This window comes from Dipodomys ordii, unplaced genomic scaffold (assembly GCF_000151885.1).
Source record: "Dipodomys ordii isolate 6190 unplaced genomic scaffold, Dord_2.0 Scaffold17, whole genome shotgun sequence".
NCBI classification, from domain to species: Eukaryota; Metazoa; Chordata; class Mammalia; order Rodentia; family Heteromyidae; genus Dipodomys; species Dipodomys ordii.
Genome location: NW_012267233.1, coordinates 21609410 through 21628503, shown reverse-complemented (window position 1 = coordinate 21628503; position 19094 = coordinate 21609410). Strand labels below are relative to the sequence as shown.

The 19094-nt window shown below is 35.4% G+C and overlaps 1 protein-coding gene across 2 annotated transcripts in view; it reads left to right on the top strand.

Moving 5' to 3' along the window:
• Positions 1–19094, top strand: part of Wwp1 (WW domain containing E3 ubiquitin protein ligase 1) — a 69338-nt gene that overhangs the window by 30185 nt on the left and 20059 nt on the right. For both annotated transcript variants that reach the window (XM_013012506.1, XM_013012505.1), the window contains exons 11-19: positions 4469–4564; positions 4883–5057; positions 7230–7284; positions 7374–7458; positions 7576–7704; positions 9968–10043; positions 10150–10221; positions 11638–11726; positions 15795–15954. In XM_013012506.1, the coding sequence (XP_012867960.1) occupies positions 4469–4564; positions 4883–5057; positions 7230–7284; positions 7374–7458; positions 7576–7704; positions 9968–10043; positions 10150–10221; positions 11638–11726; positions 15795–15954 (937 nt within the window). The remainder of the gene's footprint in view (positions 1–4468; positions 4565–4882; positions 5058–7229; positions 7285–7373; positions 7459–7575; positions 7705–9967; positions 10044–10149; positions 10222–11637; positions 11727–15794; positions 15955–19094) is intronic.

The window sequence follows — 19094 nt, the reverse complement described above, 5'->3', positions numbered from 1 at the left end:
TTTTTCTTTTTGCTTATGTGGTGCTGAGGAATCGAACCCAGGGCCTCATGCATGCAAGGCAAGTGCTCTACCACTGAGCCACCTTCCCAGCCCCTCAATAAGTGTTTTTTAAGTTGTGATTGTGACCAGTATTTGAACACACTGTAGGCTAGGATGAGAAATATTATAGTGTGTTACATGTTAGTGAGAATAAGTAGCTGGGACATGGCTCAAGTGATATAAGGCCCTAAGTTCAAACTTAAGTACTGGCCCACTATCTAGAAAGGTGAGCATTATTTCCTGAAAGATGTGTTTTCTGATACTTGTGTATGTGTACATAATAGCTGTAGATAAATAGTGCAGTAGACACAGATTTTTATATTAAGTATATTTCTTACTGTAAGTTATGCTCAAAAAAGTTTAGATGCTAATCTATTAGGGGAATATGGATCTTAATATCCCCTAAAAGATTAGTATCTGAAGCTTTTTGTGAGTCATGGTGGGGAGGTGGAGAGGAGAAAATGGAATCAGGTGTGTTTTTCTGGCATAAGTAAAACTTGGCTGTATAATTGAGACAGCAGTTTTTAACCCCACACATAATCTTTCTTTCTTGCTTAAAAATCTTACCTTATGTTCCTCCCTTTGGTGACTTAACAGATTATTTGGGTAACTATATCATAGTCTCAAACATTTTAGTCAGTGATTCTAATATATAGCTATATTTATTTATTTGTTTATTTATTTGTCGGTTTGGGGGCTTGAACTCTGGACCTGGGCGCTGCCTCTTAGCTCTTCAGCTCAAGGCTAGCACTCTAACACTTGAGCCACAGCGCCTCTCCCAGGTTTTTTTTTATCGGAGATAAGAGTCTACAGACTTTCTTGCCTGGGCTGGCTTTGAACTATGATTCTCAGATCTCAGTCTCCTTAGTAGCTAGGATTATAGGCATGAGCCACCAGTGCCAGCTTTATATAGCTGTCTTAAGAACTGCTGTTTTGGGGCTGAGAAGGTGGCTCAGTGGTAGAGCTCTTGCCTTGCATGCTCAAGGCCCTGGGTTCGATTCCTCAGCACCAGCTAAGCAAAAAGAAAAAAAAGCCGGAAGTGGCGCTGTGGCTCAAGTGGTAGAGCGCTAGCCTTGAGCTGAAGAGCTGAGGGACAGCGCCCAGGCCCAGAGTTCAGGCCCCACGACCGGACCCCCCCCCAAAAAAAAAGAACTGCTGTTTTAAGTGCTTTTGTTAAATAACTAATTATTCCCTACATCCATAATTTTGATTCCCTTTATTCTCAAGTGAGATGCAAAATTGTGTATATCAAGGTTAATTTGAAGCACAGGTCTCGGAAACCTAGCATATTTCAGAAATTAAATATCAAGAGATGTAAAAATATTTTCTGGGTCTTTCCTTAGGCATCTGGTGTATTTGACTGAAATAATGATTATAGAATGATGGTATAAAGGAGTAAGGGAGTGGAGAGGTGATGTTCGGTGTTTGTAGGGCTTCCAGTTACTTAATGTCACCACATGACATTCACCAGAGTGGTATTCTGAAGACCGTTATAACCCAGTGATGACATTAGAGTATTTGGCTAACTAAAGACCTCTAAATTTGCGGTAACTTTTGTTATTCTTTACATGTCAACACGATGCTACTTAGCCACTGATAAAACATACCTCATTTCAGAGGCTTTCTGGATTCCTATGCAACTTGAGCTCCTCTTTCTCTTAACTGCTTTACATGCTTTAATTTTCCCCTAGTATAGCATTCATGGTTCCCCCCCCCCATGTGTGTGTGTGTGTGTGTGTGTGTGCGTGTGTGTGTGTGTGTGTGTAACTCCCTCTCTCATTCCTTCCCTCCTCTCCCTCTTCTCTTTCCTGCTTGAATCACCCCAGCCTTTTGCTCTGCATTTTTGTTTTAGATAGCCCTGGTGATTGAACTCAGAGCAAGTGTTCAATTTGAAATTGTTGGGAAGAGGTTGTTAGTTTTTAAGTGTTCAGAACTTAAGGTGAATTTTATAGTAGAAATCAATACATTGTGTTTGAAAGTAAATAAGTAATAGAAAGTTAAGCATGTTAATAAGAAAAAGATACATACCAGAAGAATTGAAAAGATTTGAATATGTTGTCATTAGAAGTGGGAAATGAAATGGAGACAGTAAGCACTATTGTTTTCATAGTGAACTCTACAGACTTCTTAGCTGTTTAATTGATGTGAAGGTGCATATAATTTCAGATCTATGAAGGATTGCATTAAGCTATATTATAATTATATATAATTTTGATAAAAATTAAAGCTTAATATAAAATTACAGTTTGTAAAGAAAAGTTTAAAACCAGGAATTATTGCTACAAAATAGCAATAAAAATTTAAGGACCAATTGAGAATATCTAAAAATCAGATACCATTATTAGGAATCTCTGGAAACTAAATCAATATTCTACTACTCATTTGTTTTTGGTAATTAAGCATTCATACAGCTAGCTCATGGTATGTGTTACAGGAAATACTGAAAAACCTTTAAATTGAAATTATGTTTTTAAATCCCCTTTCTTATTATTTTTATGCATAGAAACAACTGAAGTAAATCTGAACTTTTCGTGTATTTTTAGTGAAATTTCTTATAAATAAGAAATATCTACATTTTTACATAGTTTTACATAGGTTTTTAATAGAGAAGTTTAATAGTCTCTGCTTCTGTACAATTATGAACTTGGAAATCTTTATTGTTCATTGTTACTAAAGTATTGTATAAGTTAGATTTGTTAGGTGATGCTTAAACAGATTATTAAATTACTTTTACATGTCATTTTAAGAATTGGTACAATCTAGTAGTAGGGACTAGTTTTCAGTATGTAGAGCCTCAATGTATGAAGATAATTTGTGGAAAATAACTTAAGGCCTTTCTAACAGTCAATTACTATTTAAGTGGATGCCTTTGTTTCACATAAAGGAAAAGTATTTTCAACTTGTTATATATTGAAAATAAGGAGGCTAAACCCAAATGTCAGGTTTTAACTTCAAACTTTACTTTTCTGTATATTAACAATGGAAAAGAAGAAATATGGGTCCTAAAGGAAGCAACAAAGAGGGGAAATGAGAGGTTGAAAATCTCTGGGATTGGGGCTGGGAAGGTGGCTCAGTAGTAGAGCGCTTGCCTTGCATGCATGAGGCCCTGGGTTCGATTCCTCAGCACCACATAAGCAAAAAGAAAAAAGCCAGAAGTGGCACTGTGGCTCAAGTGGTAGAGTGCTAGTCTTGAGCTGAAGAGCTGAGGGACAGCGCCCAGGCCCAGAGTTCAGGCCCCATAACCGGACCCCAAAAAAAAAAAAAAAGAAAATCTCTGGGATTGAAAAAAGTAGATAAGATTGTCTATAAATTGTCTGTCGAAACCAAATGTGGGATATAGGTGCTCAATGTACTATATGTACAAAGATTAATGAATTATCAAGGAGCAGCAATACTACATACTTCTTTTTTTTATTGTGAAAATACTGTACAGAGGGGCTATAATTACATGGGCAAGATAATGAATACATTTCTTGTCAAGCATTGTAGCCTCCTCCTTTGTTTCCCCTTCCCATCCATTCCTATCCTCCCCTCTCACCCAATCCTCCCCCCCTTCACCAAAGTTGTAAAGTTCGTTTTCAACATAACGACTTGTACATCTCATTGTTGTGATGGGTCCACCTGTATCCCTATTTAAACGATTTGTTTTTCCCCTTCCCCTCCACAAATTATACTGACATCAAATACAGTGAAAGCAGGGGTTACACTGTGGGGGAGGGACATACATAGCAACAAAGAAATAATCTTATAAATGTGTTAGAAACAATCACATGAAAGAAAAAAAACATTTGAATACATATCTTTAAGGCTACTTCTGATAAAATCTTGAACTCATAGGCAAAAATGATATTACTTAATAGCATTTTATGCCTTGGGTTTGATGGTAGTAGGATGAGATTGCTCCATTTTTTATTATATTTTTATCTGATAATATGGAACTTTATAAATTAGTATAACTTTCACATTTTTCCTCTGCTAACTACAATTATTTTTTGACTTTCTAATATTGTTATGAACAATGATTAAAGAGATTCAAATAGCAGTAAGGGAGAGGAGTCTAGGGAAATGGGTCGATGAATGAAGAGAGGGAGAAGAATACAGTCATAAAATTCAATTCATAGCCTACAAAGTTAAGAAAGTTGAGGGGAGGAATAGGGTCAAGAGGGATGGGAAGAATGATGAAAGGGATGACATGCATCAAGATGCATTATATTCATAATGTTGAATATATTCATAATGTTGAATGGTAACTCCTTTGTGCATCTACTAAAAGATAATAAAAATGTATTGAAAGTGTAAAAAACAAGCAGTTAACCTTTCAATTTTTTCTGTGTGAACATCTATATATACCCATTTAAAGTAAAACTTGTAATTTTGCGGGTCATAATTTTTTCTTTTTTGTCTTTTATCTTTTTGTGTTTTATTAAAGATGGGAACAGAGAAAGGACCCTCATGGTAGAACCTATTATGTGGATCATAATACTCGAACTACCACATGGGAGAGACCACAGCCTTTACCCCCAGGGTAATGTTGCATCTTTATTTATCTTCATTTTTAACATGTGTGATTTTTAATGTGTACAGCATTAATTGCATAATAGGCTCTAAAGATGAACTCAGAGATTAAAGAGGCCCTTGCAAATTTTCATTCAGTAGTCTCAGTGAAATAAACCCCATGTTATAGCTGTGTTTTGATGGGTTAAATGAATGATTGTCAGGTGGTAATTCTTTCAACAAAGTAACAAAAGATTCTTTTGTTATGTCTTAGACTTGATTTTTAATTTGAGTGAAGTTCTAACTAGTTTTCAGCCTCTTATAGAAGATTATTGTGTATTTGTGACAGTTGGGAAAGAAGAGTTGATGACCGTGGGAGAGTGTACTATGTGGATCATAACACCAGAACAACAACATGGCAGCGTCCCACCATGGAGTCTGTTCGAAACTTTGAACAGTGGCAATCTCAGCGGAACCAATTGCAGGGAGCTATGCAACAGTTCAACCAACGATACCTCTATTCGGTAATGAGCAGATTATAACATGGGACTACAGACTTGTGTTCACCATTTGTTCTCTTCTACTTTGGTCATATTCTAAAGTTGAACAGACTACATTTCTTTCTTTCTTTCTTTCTTTCTTTTTTTTTTTTTTGCTGGTCCTGGAGCTTTTGAATTCAGGAACTAGGCTCTGTCCTTGAGCCTCTTCTGTGTTCAAGGCTAGCCCTTTACTACTTGAACCACAAGTGCCACTTCCAGCTCTTTCCTTCTTTCTTCCTTTTTTTCTTCCTCCTTCCTTCTTTCCTTTCTTCCTTCCTTCCACCCCACTCCACCCCTTTCTCTTTCTTTCTTTCTGGTTGTAGGGCTCGAACTCTGGGCGTGGGCGCTGTCCTCCAGCTCTTTAGCTCAAGGCTAGAGCTCTACCACTTGAGCCACAGCGCCACTCCTGCTTTTTCTGGTGGTTTGTTGGAGATAAGAGTTTCATGGACCTTCCTGCCCAGGCTGATTTTGAACCGAAATCTCAGATTACAGGCATGAGCCACCAGTACCGGGCTACTTCTGACTTTTTCTCTGTATATGGTACTGAGGAATTGACCCCAGGGCTTCAAGCCACATTCCAAGCCAACATTTCAATTTTTTTTAATTAAGCTTTAAAAAATAACTATTGTTCCTATTATATATATAATGTATATATATATATATATGTATATATATATAAATATTTCTTGCTTTGAAGCATTTCAGATTTTGAATTAGGGATGCTCAATCTTTATATAATAAATAAGAATTTATGGACTATGAATGTTGGTTTGGTTTCTATATGGGTCTTCGCTGTGAGCCTGAAAACCTTAGAGCAGCAGGACAAAATTAGGTAGTAGGTATATGTACAGTAGAAATATTTTCTACTGTAACAGAATCTCCTTAAGTGGACTGAGGTTAGTTATTTCAGTAGAACAATAAATTTTGGATATGAGTCTAGGACAAATACTACATTGGCTCACAATGCCATCAGGTAACCAAGTTCATGCATCATACTTGTGTGCGACTTCCCTCCAGTTCTGATTTCCAGAGTCTATGCAAGAAGAAAGGGAAAGGAGAATTGAAAGGAAAGAGCTTTGTTCTACCCTCATACCTAGCAAGCTCTTGCCATTTGCTTAGCAAGAGATAGGTACACCATGGCCTTCTGCCTATAACTCATTGGCAAATCTGGTCTCTCTACCGATCCGGCCACAGGGCAGGCAGAGAATATGTATCCTTGGGGATACATGGTAGTTTCATTATCAAGAAAGCAGGGGTTAAAAATATATACTGTATCTATTTCTATCTGTCTATTTATCTATCTATCTATCTGTCTATCTATACTGAAATATCTGTAATACCAATCAAGAGCATATACTTTATCAATCAGAAATTAGGAAAGAATGACCGGAGTATAAAACATGAGGACTGTTAAAGAGGATGGTGACCAGGGGAGGGGGAAGGGTAAAGAGAGAGGGTATGTCAGGGTGAGTACCATCAAAGTACTTGGTTTGTATCCATGTCTGAAAAGAGATAGTGAAACTCATTAAAATTGTTTTAAAAAGGGAGGAGGATAAGTAATAGAGGGCATGAATTTGATCAAAGTACATGGTACACATACATAGAAACACCACAATGAGGCCCCTTTGTGTTTACATCTATATTTTTAAAAAATTTATATTATTTTAAAATTCATAATAGAATATATTTTCTTCTGTATATATTGATACATTATATAAACATGAAAATATGTAAATTATACAAATATACTAAGTCTAATATATAAATGGTTCTAGAGTTTAATATTGTTTGTATTAATGAACATTTGTTTTTAAAAGCCCTGTTATAGTTCTGTTTTTTTATTTTTATTGTTTTCATTCTATATTTTAATTTCTGCCTTATTTAAATATTATAATATTTTACATGCTCTTTGCTCATCTTCTGTCTCCCCATAGATCATTATGGAAGGACTAGAACATTAAAATATTGATATCAATATATCATTTCTAAGTCCTTTTTACAAAACTAATAATTATATCAGTTGGTTAGCTGCTATTATATTTATAACTTTGTTTTTTAAATTGAAGGGTATGACTCTGCCACGTTGTTTAGTATCTTTTTACTGTTATACTGAAATTCCACTGTTTTATTTCTGCACTCAACTCTTTCTCCAATTAGGCTTCAATGTTGGCTGCAGAAAATGACCCGTATGGACCTTTACCACCAGGTTGGGGTAAGTTGATAGGGTTTTGATTAAAAAAAAACACCTGTCCAGTATATAAATCAGATAGTTATATAAATATTACATCACTTTGTTTTTAGAAAAAAGAGTGGATTCAACTGACAGGGTTTACTTTGTGAATCACAATACAAAAACAACCCAGTGGGAAGATCCTAGGACTCAAGGGTATGTATATACTGCAGCCTTACTTAAGTCCTATCTTGCATATAACTGTAAATTGAAACAATGAGCCTTAAGTACCTAGAAAATATTCATTTGGAAATCTCAACTTCTGTCTTTTAGCTTACAGAATGAAGAACCTCTGCCAGAAGGCTGGGAAATTAGGTATACTCGGGAAGGTGTTAGGTATTTTGTTGATCATAACACAAGGACAACAACATTCAAAGATCCTCGCAATGGGAAGTCATCTGTGTAAGTGAAAGTGTGAAAAATACCGTAAATGGTACTTAATGAAGACATGAGTTTAGTCTCTAAGGCAGCTTCAAGTTGAGCAGGAAATTCTACTTTCTCATTCAAGAAAACCTGCATGAGTAATACCTTAGTATCTCTTATTTTTGCTTTGTCTTATTCCAGAATGGATTTGTGGCATATAAATGTATATCATACAGTATTTTATATATCATACAACATATAATAGTAGTAAATATACATAGTGATTAATAACTGCCAAGGGTTGTTCTAAGTTCTTTGTATCTATTAGTTCATTTTTATCTTCCAATAACCCCTTAATGTATTTTTCTGGTTATCAAGTGAGTAAATGGCTAGAACAAGCATAGCTAACTGCAAAGTTGTGAGGCATGAAATACAGCTGGGGAAGTGGCGCTGTGGCTCAAGTGGTAGAGCGCTTGCCTTGAGCTGAAGAGCTGGGGGCCAGTATCCAGGCCCAGGGTTCAAACCCCATGATTGACCAAAAAAAACCCACAAAAGCTGTGAGAAATAGAGCCAGTTTCAGAACAATGCAATCTGTCCCCCATCTGTTCTCTTAGATGCCACATCATACTGCACCAACAGCTTCTGTGAATAAGATGTTGAGCAAAACTGAGTTTTCCAGATAGATTCCTTAATTGAGCAGTTGCCTTTATCCTTACTAATGTGTGTCATGTGTGATCTCTTTCTCTTCTTTGTGTTCACATCTTGTATAATGTTATGCTATTCTCTATAGAAAAACCAGACTGATTTTTAAAATTCAAATAAAAAGTTAATTCTCAGTACAAAAGTGTACTCAGTAGAATCTTTATAATGACCTATTAGGCCTTGTAGAATCTGATTTATCATCTCTTTAACTTCTGTTTTCCTGTTTATTCACTATGCACCACGTTCACAGGCCACCTGGTTGTACCTCAAACTCCTTAGGCTTCCACCTCTGTATGGTCCTTATTCCTTCTGCTTGGTATAATCTTTCTCTAAATACCTACATGGTTTATGTCCTCTCCCTCTTAATATTTTTGCTCAAATATCCACTGGTCAATCTACTCTTATTTTTCTTCCCATACCACTCCTAATCTTTGTCTTACTTCCTTCTCTTACCTCTGGTACTGAGGATTGAACTCAGGGCCTCATCCTTGCTAAGTGCTTTACTACTTGAGTTATGACCAAGTTCTATCCTTTCTGCTTTTAAGAAACACACCTCACCCCTAAAATAGTAAGCCCTTTATCAAATCCCCTTTTAACATTTACTATAGTAGTTTACTTATTTGTGTGTTTTTCTCTCTCTCCTTCACTAGCACTTACTTGCTAATTCCACAAAATACCTGTTTCACAAAAATGCATTTTACCTATTAATAAATAATGCACTCACTATCTAGAAAACACATTCAGTTAATTTTTGTTGAATTAACTTGAATCTAACAATGTAAGAGAACACTCTCTTTCTACTCTTAAATATTCCCTCAGATTTTGCAAGTTCCTTTGTACCTATCTGTTAGGCTATCTCTAAACAGACAGCAGATCCAGACCTTCTCTCTTGTGAGACAAATTATAATAAACGATAAACCCCTACATTCCTAGATGCCACCACTATGCATCTTCTCTCACTGACTGATTTATGTGCCCTGGTTGTAACTTCTTCCTAGGAATTTGTTCTTGCTTTGTTTGTTTTCTCCAGCAGAATCTTTTTGTTCAGGTTAGGTTTGTGATAGGGTATGATTTTTTTTTTCTTTTTTTTTGCCAGTCGTGGGCCCTGAACTCTGGGCCTGGGCGCTGTCCCTCAGCTCTTCAGCTCAAGGCTAGCGCTCTACCACTTGAACCACAGTACCACTTCTGGCTTTTTCTGCTTATGTGGTGCTGAGGAATTGAACCTAGGGCCTCATGCATGCAAGGCAAGCGCTCTACCACTGAGCCACCTTCCCAGCCCTTTTTTGTCTTTTTTATCTGCAGTGACTATCCTCATTTAGACTTAGGGATTGGGCAAAGGCTTTCTTTGAAGTAATCTGTAGTAGACTTAAATGTTTTAGTTAACTAATTACTTAAGAAAACACTCATGCCTCCATGAAGTGGAGCTGTGATTGCCTTATGCTCGATTCTCTGTTGTCTTATAGAATGTAGCTTTATTTCTCTCTCTGTAAATGACTGTCTTTAGTCATATCTAGGGTTCTAGTACACTCTGATTTCATTTTGAATATTAAATACTCAACTTATTATGAATTAATATATTGTTCATTTTGTTTTTCTTTAGAACAAAAGGTGGTCCACAGATTGCTTATGAACGCAGCTTTAGGTGGAAACTTGCTCACTTCCGTTATTTGTGCCAGGTACTACAGTGGTAAATAAATCTTATCTTTATAATCATTCAGTCTGATCTTTATAGTATATGTATATATGGCTTACACGATGTTATGATATTTTTTTTGTTTTTAGTCTAATGCACTTCCCAGTCATGTAAAGATCAATGTGTCCCGGCAGACGTTATTTGAAGATTCCTTCCAACAGGTAAGGTAAAGAGAGTTGAAAATTTGAATACCACTTCCAGAGTGATCACTATAATAATAATAGTTGTATTAAACCTCACCATGCGTTGCGTGATTGACATTTGCTTTGACATTGGCATCTTATCTTTGTTATTTCATTCATTCTCATAGTATGAAAATTTTGTATGTAAAGATGTTGAGACTGAAAGACAATTACTCTATCATGAATTTAGATGTGTTTGTACTAAACAAACAGTAAACAACTTTTAGAACAAGTTGATCTGTTTCAACACTTAGCTAAGAATTTATTACCTCTAAAAAGGTTTTGATAATACTAACAAATTTAAATTAAATTCGTGGATACTGTATTTCATTTGAATTTTCAACTAGTAGCCACTATTAATAAAATAATAATAAGTTAAACTTAACAGAGACAATAACTTTGATAATTCATTCTCACCTTTAGGTTTCCTTTTAAATATCACGATCTCAGAGCAACTTATCTGAGCATGCTATTTAAGATGCCCATCCTGCTCATCTCCTTCATAGTCACTTTTTAGCATTTATCCTACTTCGTTCTTTTTTGTAACACCTGATACCTCATGTATTAGGTTTTCATGGTCTCCCTTACTAGAATGCAAGCTCCATGAGAACATGGCTATTTAACTTGTTCTTTTGCCCAGTACTTAGACTAGTGACATGATAGTTAATGTAGCTATAGCAACCTTTTTTTTTTTTGGTGTGAGTTAATAAATCCTTAGCAAAACAAGTGTTTCCCATTTCCAAATACCTTGCTCCGAGGTGGTGAGCTGATTTTAGTGATTACATCTAAATTCTTTTTAGACTTTATTTTCCTTTGTGCTGTCTTGGGAGGAGAAGTGTGGTCTTTTATTGCTAGATGACATGGAGCCTCTGACTGCCCCTCAAGGGCTGCTGGTAAACTGTGCTCTGTCTTAGACCTGCCAGTCTTCACTGTGTGGTTCTGACATATGTGTGGTGGAAGTAGTTCATTTTTATCCACAGGTAAAGCCTACTTAATTTTAATGTTTATGTAAACTTATCCAGTATGAAAACTTGGTTAAGTATTAAGATATTTTATAGTTTATAAAAACGTATCATTACTTTCCTACTAAGCATTGACATGAGAGATGTAAGCAGAATATAAAACAAGTTCTTTTGCTGCTTAATTATTGCTGCTTGGAAAAAATTACAGGTCATTTTATTGAAAGATTTTGGTATAGGTTTGAGGCATGAGGAAGAAGACAATGTTTTCTGATTACTTAAAAGTCTCCTTGCTGGGCCCTGGTGGCTCATGGGTAATGCTAGCTATTCAGGAGACTGAGCTCTGAGGATCAAAGTTTGAAGCTAAGTATAAATTGTTTTAAAAGTCACTTATGCTCTCTCTGTGTTTAAATATTCTTGTTTTTGTTTTTATTAGATTATGGCATTAAAACCATATGACTTGAGGAGGAGATTATACGTAATATTTAGAGGAGAAGAAGGACTTGATTATGGAGGTCTGGCAAGGTAAAATTAAACACATATCTGCTTTGAAATAAGCATTCTCATTGTATGCAGTGAGAATATATTTAAAAAGATAAACTATAAAATTAAAAATGTAACATTGATGTGGTAGTGAGATATAGTTTAGTGGTATAGCCTAGCATGCATGAGAACTTGAATTTCATTGTCAGCACTCCCACTTAAGTAAGGAGTGGAGAGGGAAGGGAAATGTGAAAAACAAGAAAGGTAATGTTTTGGCTATTTTATACACTGTAGACATTTTTCTGTATCACTTTCATAAAAATACCTATCTATCTATCTATATCTATATCTATATCTATATATATATAAAGCTAGTATTCTTTTTTATCAAATATCTACAAATTTATATCCCATTTATGGACATAACATAACTATATTTTAGTTTTTGTTACTTTAGCATTGTATATTGTTTTTATGTTTATGCTTTTAATCTAATCAGTCATTCTTTTGAGAAAGACATTTTCCACATGTTAATGGTAAATGTATATCTTAGTAATGAGTGGGAAATCCTTAAAATTTATTTTCTCTTAATTGCTTTGCACAAACTTAATAACAATTCATTTTTTAGCAAATGTTTCATGAAGTCTTTCCTAAGAATTCAACTTAATATTCATAGAAACAACTGTTTGAGTTTGTATTTTACAAGTATACATAATTACAAAATCATAATTTTAGTATAACTAACAAAAAGAAATGCAGGACACTTGTAGCAGCAGATAGCTAATATATATGGGATTACCAGTTTTATTACAGCTAGTATATATCTTCATGCAATATGTCTTCTACAGTAAATATTACCTACCATGATAAGTGTTCATACCTGTTATGAGTTTTTCTCAATTTCAGAAATGTTTAGAAGTTAAAATGAAAGGTATGTCTTAGAAAATAGGATATTGTTTTCCATTGTCTGAATTCTTATTGGCTTCAAATGTTTGTGTCTGGATTTATATCTTGCCATTTTAATGTATTTAGCCAACTCTTTTCTTCCAGATATTTGGGTGTTTAATTGGAGACTAAGAGTCTCACAAACTTTAATGCCTGAGCAGGCTTCAAACCTGATCCTCAGATCTCTGCCTCCTGAGTAGGATTACAAGTGTGAGTCATGAGGACTCAGCTAAGACAAGTTTTTTATACTATTGTTTCCCTATTTCTTAATTCTTTATTTGATTCATGTGCTGGTGGGCTAGATTTATCATTAAATGTTTTATTCAAGAGTTCATGGGCTAATTGGGCATTGGTGGCTCACATTTGCAATCCTAGCTACTCAGGAGGCTGAGATCTGAGGATCATGGTTCAAAGCCAGCCCAGGCAGAAAAGCCCCCATGAGACTCTTATCTCCAATTAACACCCAAAATCTGGAAGTGGAGCTGTGGCTCAAGTGATAGAACGCTAGCCTTGAGCACAAAGAGGCTCAGCAACAGTGCCCTAGGACCAGCAACAAAAAACCAAAACCAAAAAAAAGAGTTCAAGGGTTGTATATTCCTAAACCTTTGCATGTCTGAAAAAATGGTTTTCTGTTTATTTATAATCAGCAAACTCACCTAATATAAGTATCTCACATAACACTTGCTTCTCCAGTACTCTTTAGGTATTACTTCACCATTTTCTAGCATTGAATATAAGTACTATGAACTACAAAGCTAGCCCCTGTAGGAAACTTATCTCTGAGTCCATACACACAGTTCTTTACCTTAAGGTTCATTAATTTCATTGTTGTTTATATCTTTTTTTAAGAAACATATTAAGATCTTCCTTAATTTCAAGGAAATTTTCTTCTATTATATCTTTGAATATTTTTTCTGTTCCATTTGTTCCATTTTTCTTCAGGAACATCAATCATGGGTATGTGGAATCTCCTTTGTCAGTCTTACATGTCTGTCATCTTTTCTCTAATGATTTTTATCTTTGTGCTTTTCTATTTTGTTTTAATTTTTTTCTTGAGCTTATCCTTACGTCACAACAGTAGTGCCCTACCTTTTACTGCTTCTAATGTGATTTTTCTTCATTAGTGGTTATAGCTTATTTTCTTTTGTAGGTACTGCTAGCTCATCTGTTGTGTCATAATTTTTCAACCTCTGTGTCCCCTCAGTTCATTTGAGTGTAGAAAAGGATATATTGATAGTTAACTCTTCTGTCTCTTGCTGGTTAGGAATTTTTCTCCTTTGTGCTAGTACAGGGCAAAGGTTAATTGCCATACTATAATCATTCATTTGAATGGCTTTGGTTTCATCTGGGGTCTTGGTTGCTCGTAATGATCCGAAGCTATGGGGAATGTTATTCCTGCTTTTTTGTGTCTAGACACATTCTCACTTGACTTGGTCAGTTCTCTTCATTAGAGTATACGTTATTTCAGCCTCATCACTGAGGAAGGTCACTTGGTTCAACTATTATTTGGGGATTGGATTTAATTTTATGAATTGGTATTAGTCATTTTTCAGTTGGCTTTGTTTAAAAACTCCCTTGTACCCTTTAGGCAATGCCAGGTATTATGTTTTAAAAGCTTTTTTTTTAAAAAAAAATTGTAAATAGGTTGCCAGGCCATATGAACCTGCATAGAAGTGGCCTATAGTGGTTTAAAAATTTTAAGGTTGCTTAGTAATATTAAAAAATTACCAGATGGTGCTTAAGAATCAAAATTTCTGGCTTTTCTTTAGAAAAACTAGACCCACACCCTCATCTTTGACTAGAATATGTTGACCCAAGTAGCTATTTCCCCTTTAGGTTAATATACACTGTTTAACTATAGTGCCTAGAATTAGCCAATCACTTGAGGGCTAGATTCATATGCCAAGATTCTCCTTCCTTACAGCCAGTAATATCAGCTGGGCTAAATGAGTAATGGGGAATTGTGACTGAGCAGATAATGTAAGTATTCTCACTGATCACTCACGTTTAAGTTGGGAATCTTCTTCAGAGGAAATTGCTGTTGAAATGACCTTTTGTAAAGTGAACTTATTTTATGCTATGAATTATTAAAGAGATAACATGATTAATAAAAAGTTAGAAATTATTATCACATTTAATGTTTTAATTTTGATTCCCTTCTTAATATATTGACAACAAAGATGTAAACTATTCTTTTATAGTAGTATATGTATTGAAGTAGTACTAGCAAACATTATAGAAAACACTTGTGGGGGTTGGAGAGTATAGCTCAGTGACACACCCTTTGCCTAGGGTGCCTGGGGACCCAGCTGTGATCCCTACCACCACCAGAAATAAAACCAAAACCACAAACAAAAAGCTTGTTGTATATAGATCCTAAAATGCCTTTAGGGATTAAGGATATAAAATAAATGACATGGGCTGGGAAGGTAGCTCAGTGGAAGAGCACTTGCCTTGCATGCCTGAGGCCCTGGGTTCGGTTCCTCAGCACCTCATAAGCAAAAAGAAAAAAGCCAGAAGTGGCACTGTGGCTCAAGTGGTAGAATGCTAGCCTTGAGCTGGAGAGCTGAGGGACAGCGCCTAGGCCCAGAGTTCAGGCCCCACGACCGGACCCAAAATAAAAAATAAATAAAATAAAATAAATGACATAAAGACATAGATATAAATAAATAACATAAAGACATAGTTTTTACCGTCATGAAACTTAGCAGTCCAGTGTAAGTGTGTTTCATTATATAAAGAATTCAGTGACTAATGTAGGTACTAGGTAGAGATTGTTTAAAGATTCCTGAAGTTGGATTTTAGCATACATTGAGCAAAAGGTAGAGTCTACATTGCTTGAATGGATGTTGAGGAGACATACACAAATAAGTGTGGTATACATCACAAATAAAATAAAATTAAATTAAAAAAAAAGTGTGGTATACAAAAGAATCTGTATCTTGAAGAAACTGTAAGTTTGTAGTTTGTCAATGGAGAACCAGCAGCTAACTATGAATGGAAAGCAGGGTAATAGAAGAGCTTAGCTGGAGGAGGGCTGGGCATTGGCAATGGAACTGTTAAAGGCACTTGAGAAAACAGGTATGTGTATGTATAGTCTATTTAAGATTTCTTTTTAATTCACAAATGAAAGCTAAAACAAAACATTCACTTATTTTCTTATAGAGAATGGTTTTTCTTGCTTTCACATGAAGTTTTGAACCCAATGTATTGCTTATTTGAATATGCGGGCAAAAACAACTATTGTCTACAGATAAATCCAGCATCAACCATAAATCCAGACCATCTTTCGTATTTCTGTTTCATTGGTCGCTTTATTGCAATGGTGAGTTACCAACTTTTAGTTATTTATTTAAATGTTGCTTATCTCAAAAGCATCTTATGAGGACATTAATAAGCGAAACTAAGCACTATATTAGTTATTCACTTGTTTGTTTCTTGAGATATTGTCTTGCTGTGTATTTCAGGCTAGCCTTGAACTTACGATCCTCCTGCCTCCCAAGTGCTGAGATTATGGTTGTGCTACTACACTTGTCATTCATATATTTTATACCAAGAATATTTACTTTGTAAGAGAATATCATAATGCAGTTTATTAATATGGGGAGCTAATTAATAGTCATTTTAAAGTAAGGCTTAATTATATATGATTTTTTTAATAAAAGGAAGGAAAATCTGAGTTATCTGTTAAGTGATTTGATGTTTTTGGCAGACGTCCTGTGGAATTACTGTCTTTTGAGAATATATGCATTTTTTGAATGGATTATCCATTAATTTATTAACAGGTTATTTATTGCAAGCCTGCTATAATACCATGCTTTGTTCTAGGCACTGGAAATCAGGAAAATATACAGTTCCTACTCCTATGGATCTACATTTTATGAGAGGGAGCAAAATAATAAATATGTGCTCAGGAAAAGGGAGTATTGCTTTTTTATATACTATAGTTACAGGAAAGCTCTAAAGATTGACAAATGAACAGAAATAGGAAGAACACAAGGGATTAATTTATGAAGCTATCTTGGAGAAGAACATTTGAGGCAGAAGCAATAGCAAGACAAAGTCCCCAAGACAGAGGTGATTTTTGGTAAAGAAAGAGACCCATGACTGGAACAGAGCATATGGAGGAAAGTGTGGTAGGAAATGAGACCTAAATTCTGTGTAGGACTTACAGAAATTCACATAAAGGTTTTGAGCAGAACAGTTAGCATGATTTAAGTAGCATGATTTAAATTAAATTCTATTGTTTGCTGTCATATAGAAAAGACTGCAATAATTGGTAGGTAGCAAAGGAAAGCAAGGAAGATTATTTGTAACAATCTTGGCAGTGAGAGACTGAGAGGTGGCTTAGATTCTGGATATATAACTCCTCTTAAGATGGTAATACAAAACTTTTTCATAATAAATTCATAAATGTAGGTGCTTTAGTGAGGCGTCAGCTGTGTTGACCACAATATTACCAGGCCTGAATTTTGGATATATTATGAAGTTAGAACTTAAAGGAATTTTCTGACCTATTAGATGCAAACAAAGTATGGTACCAACATTTATGGCTTGTACATAATGTTGCAGTTGCCATTTCCCACAGTGGTCAGGGTTGCAGCAAGACTTGGCTTGCTAAGGTTGGGATATGTGTAGATAACCACGTGAGAAATATAAAATAGGTCGTTAGATATTTAAATTGAGAAGAATGAGAACTTTTCTAGGTTAGAGAAAGACATTTGGCATTCGGGGCTTTTAATTCTCCATGAGCAGAGTGCTAAAAGTCTTTAGGATTATTTTAAGAAGTAAATTTGGGCAGAATGTCTGGAGACATCTGTAAGTTAATGAAATGAGAAGGAATCAGCAAAAAGACCTGAGGTAAGAAAATAGAATAAGAGTTGTTCCTAGAAGACAAAGGAAAGGAAATTTCTCAAAATCAAATGTTATTTAAAGGCTGAGGAAATGAAGCCAGAGTTGACTGGTTTGTCAAGGTGATAGGTATTCATGAGTAGTAGGTAGAAAGATTGATTAGAGGAGAAATGAGAGAATGGAAGTAGTGATAGCAAACATAAGCAAGTCTTTTAATGAGTTTGCTGTAAAGGAGCATAGAACAGCAACTAGATAGAAATGGATATAGAATTAAGGGGGAGAAGAATAAAACACATTACAGTTGCCATTGGCTCATGTGTGTAATCCTAGCTACTCAGTTATCTCAGCCTTGAGATCTGAGGATCATGTTTTGAAGCCAGCCCGGGCAGGAAAGTCCCTAAGACTCTTACCTCTGACTAACTTCCAGAAAAGCTTGAAGTTATTTCCTGTATTTTGTTTTTTTCCTCTTCCTATGTCTACTAAATTGATCTTTAGTGATTTTTGTCTGATGTGTTCCTTTGATTTTGATTGTTTTCTTCCAATTGTGCTCCCCCCTTTAGAATTCTTCGTAATGCTGGTTTAGTGATCATGAATTCCTTAAATGTTTGTCAGGGAAGGTTTTGGTTTCACCATCTAATGTGAGTGATAGTTTTGCTGGGTAGATGTTTGGGTTGGCAGTTTATCTTCAGTGCTTGGATTATACTATTTGAGGCTCTCCTTGTGTTGAAACATCTTACATAGACACATCTCTCTATAATAATCCTAAACATTAATGGACTCAGTTCTGTAATCAAAAAAAGAATATCAGATTGGATTAAAAAAATAAGATCTATCCATTGTTTGCAATCTGTTATGCAATTTGTAATTTGGGTTATGTTTTAATTGATTAAAGCACTAATTATGATATATGTCTTAAATTTATTACCTATGTCACATTTATTGGATAAATAAAAGATATTAATTTCTGATCTTAGATAAAATTCAGATAGAGACATCTGCACAAAATAACATACCTTTACATATAAAGAACAATCAAGAACATCGGGGCTGGAATGTGGCTTACTGGTAGAGTCCTTGCCTAGCATTCATGAAGCCCTGGGTTCGATTGTTCAATACCACATAAACGGGAAAAGCCAGAAGTAGCGCTGTGGCTCAAGTGGCAGGATTGGCAAAAAAAAACTCCAAAACAAAACCACATCATAAAGGCCGTCAAGCTAACTTATAATAGAAAATAGCCCTATTGTAATAGAAGAAGGTAGAGGAGGAGGAGGAGGAAGAGGAGGAGAAGAGGAAGAGGAAGAAGAGAAGCAGCTGCAGCAGCACACTCCCAAGCATAGGGGACCATTACCCCACAAAAAAAGTTGGAGGTAAAGCTGTGGTTCAAGTGGTTAGAGCGCTAGCCTTGAGCACAGAAGCTTAGAGATAGCACCTAGACTCTTAAGTTCAAGCCCCAAGACCAGTGCATGCACACACGCACACGCACACACACTCAATTTGTATTTGCTGATAGTGATGAACAAGTAAGAGAATAAATGAGGCCAGTAAAACAAGGAATGTGGGAGTAATGATCTATGTGAAAGAGTAAATGATTCATTTGTTGTACATAGAAGATAA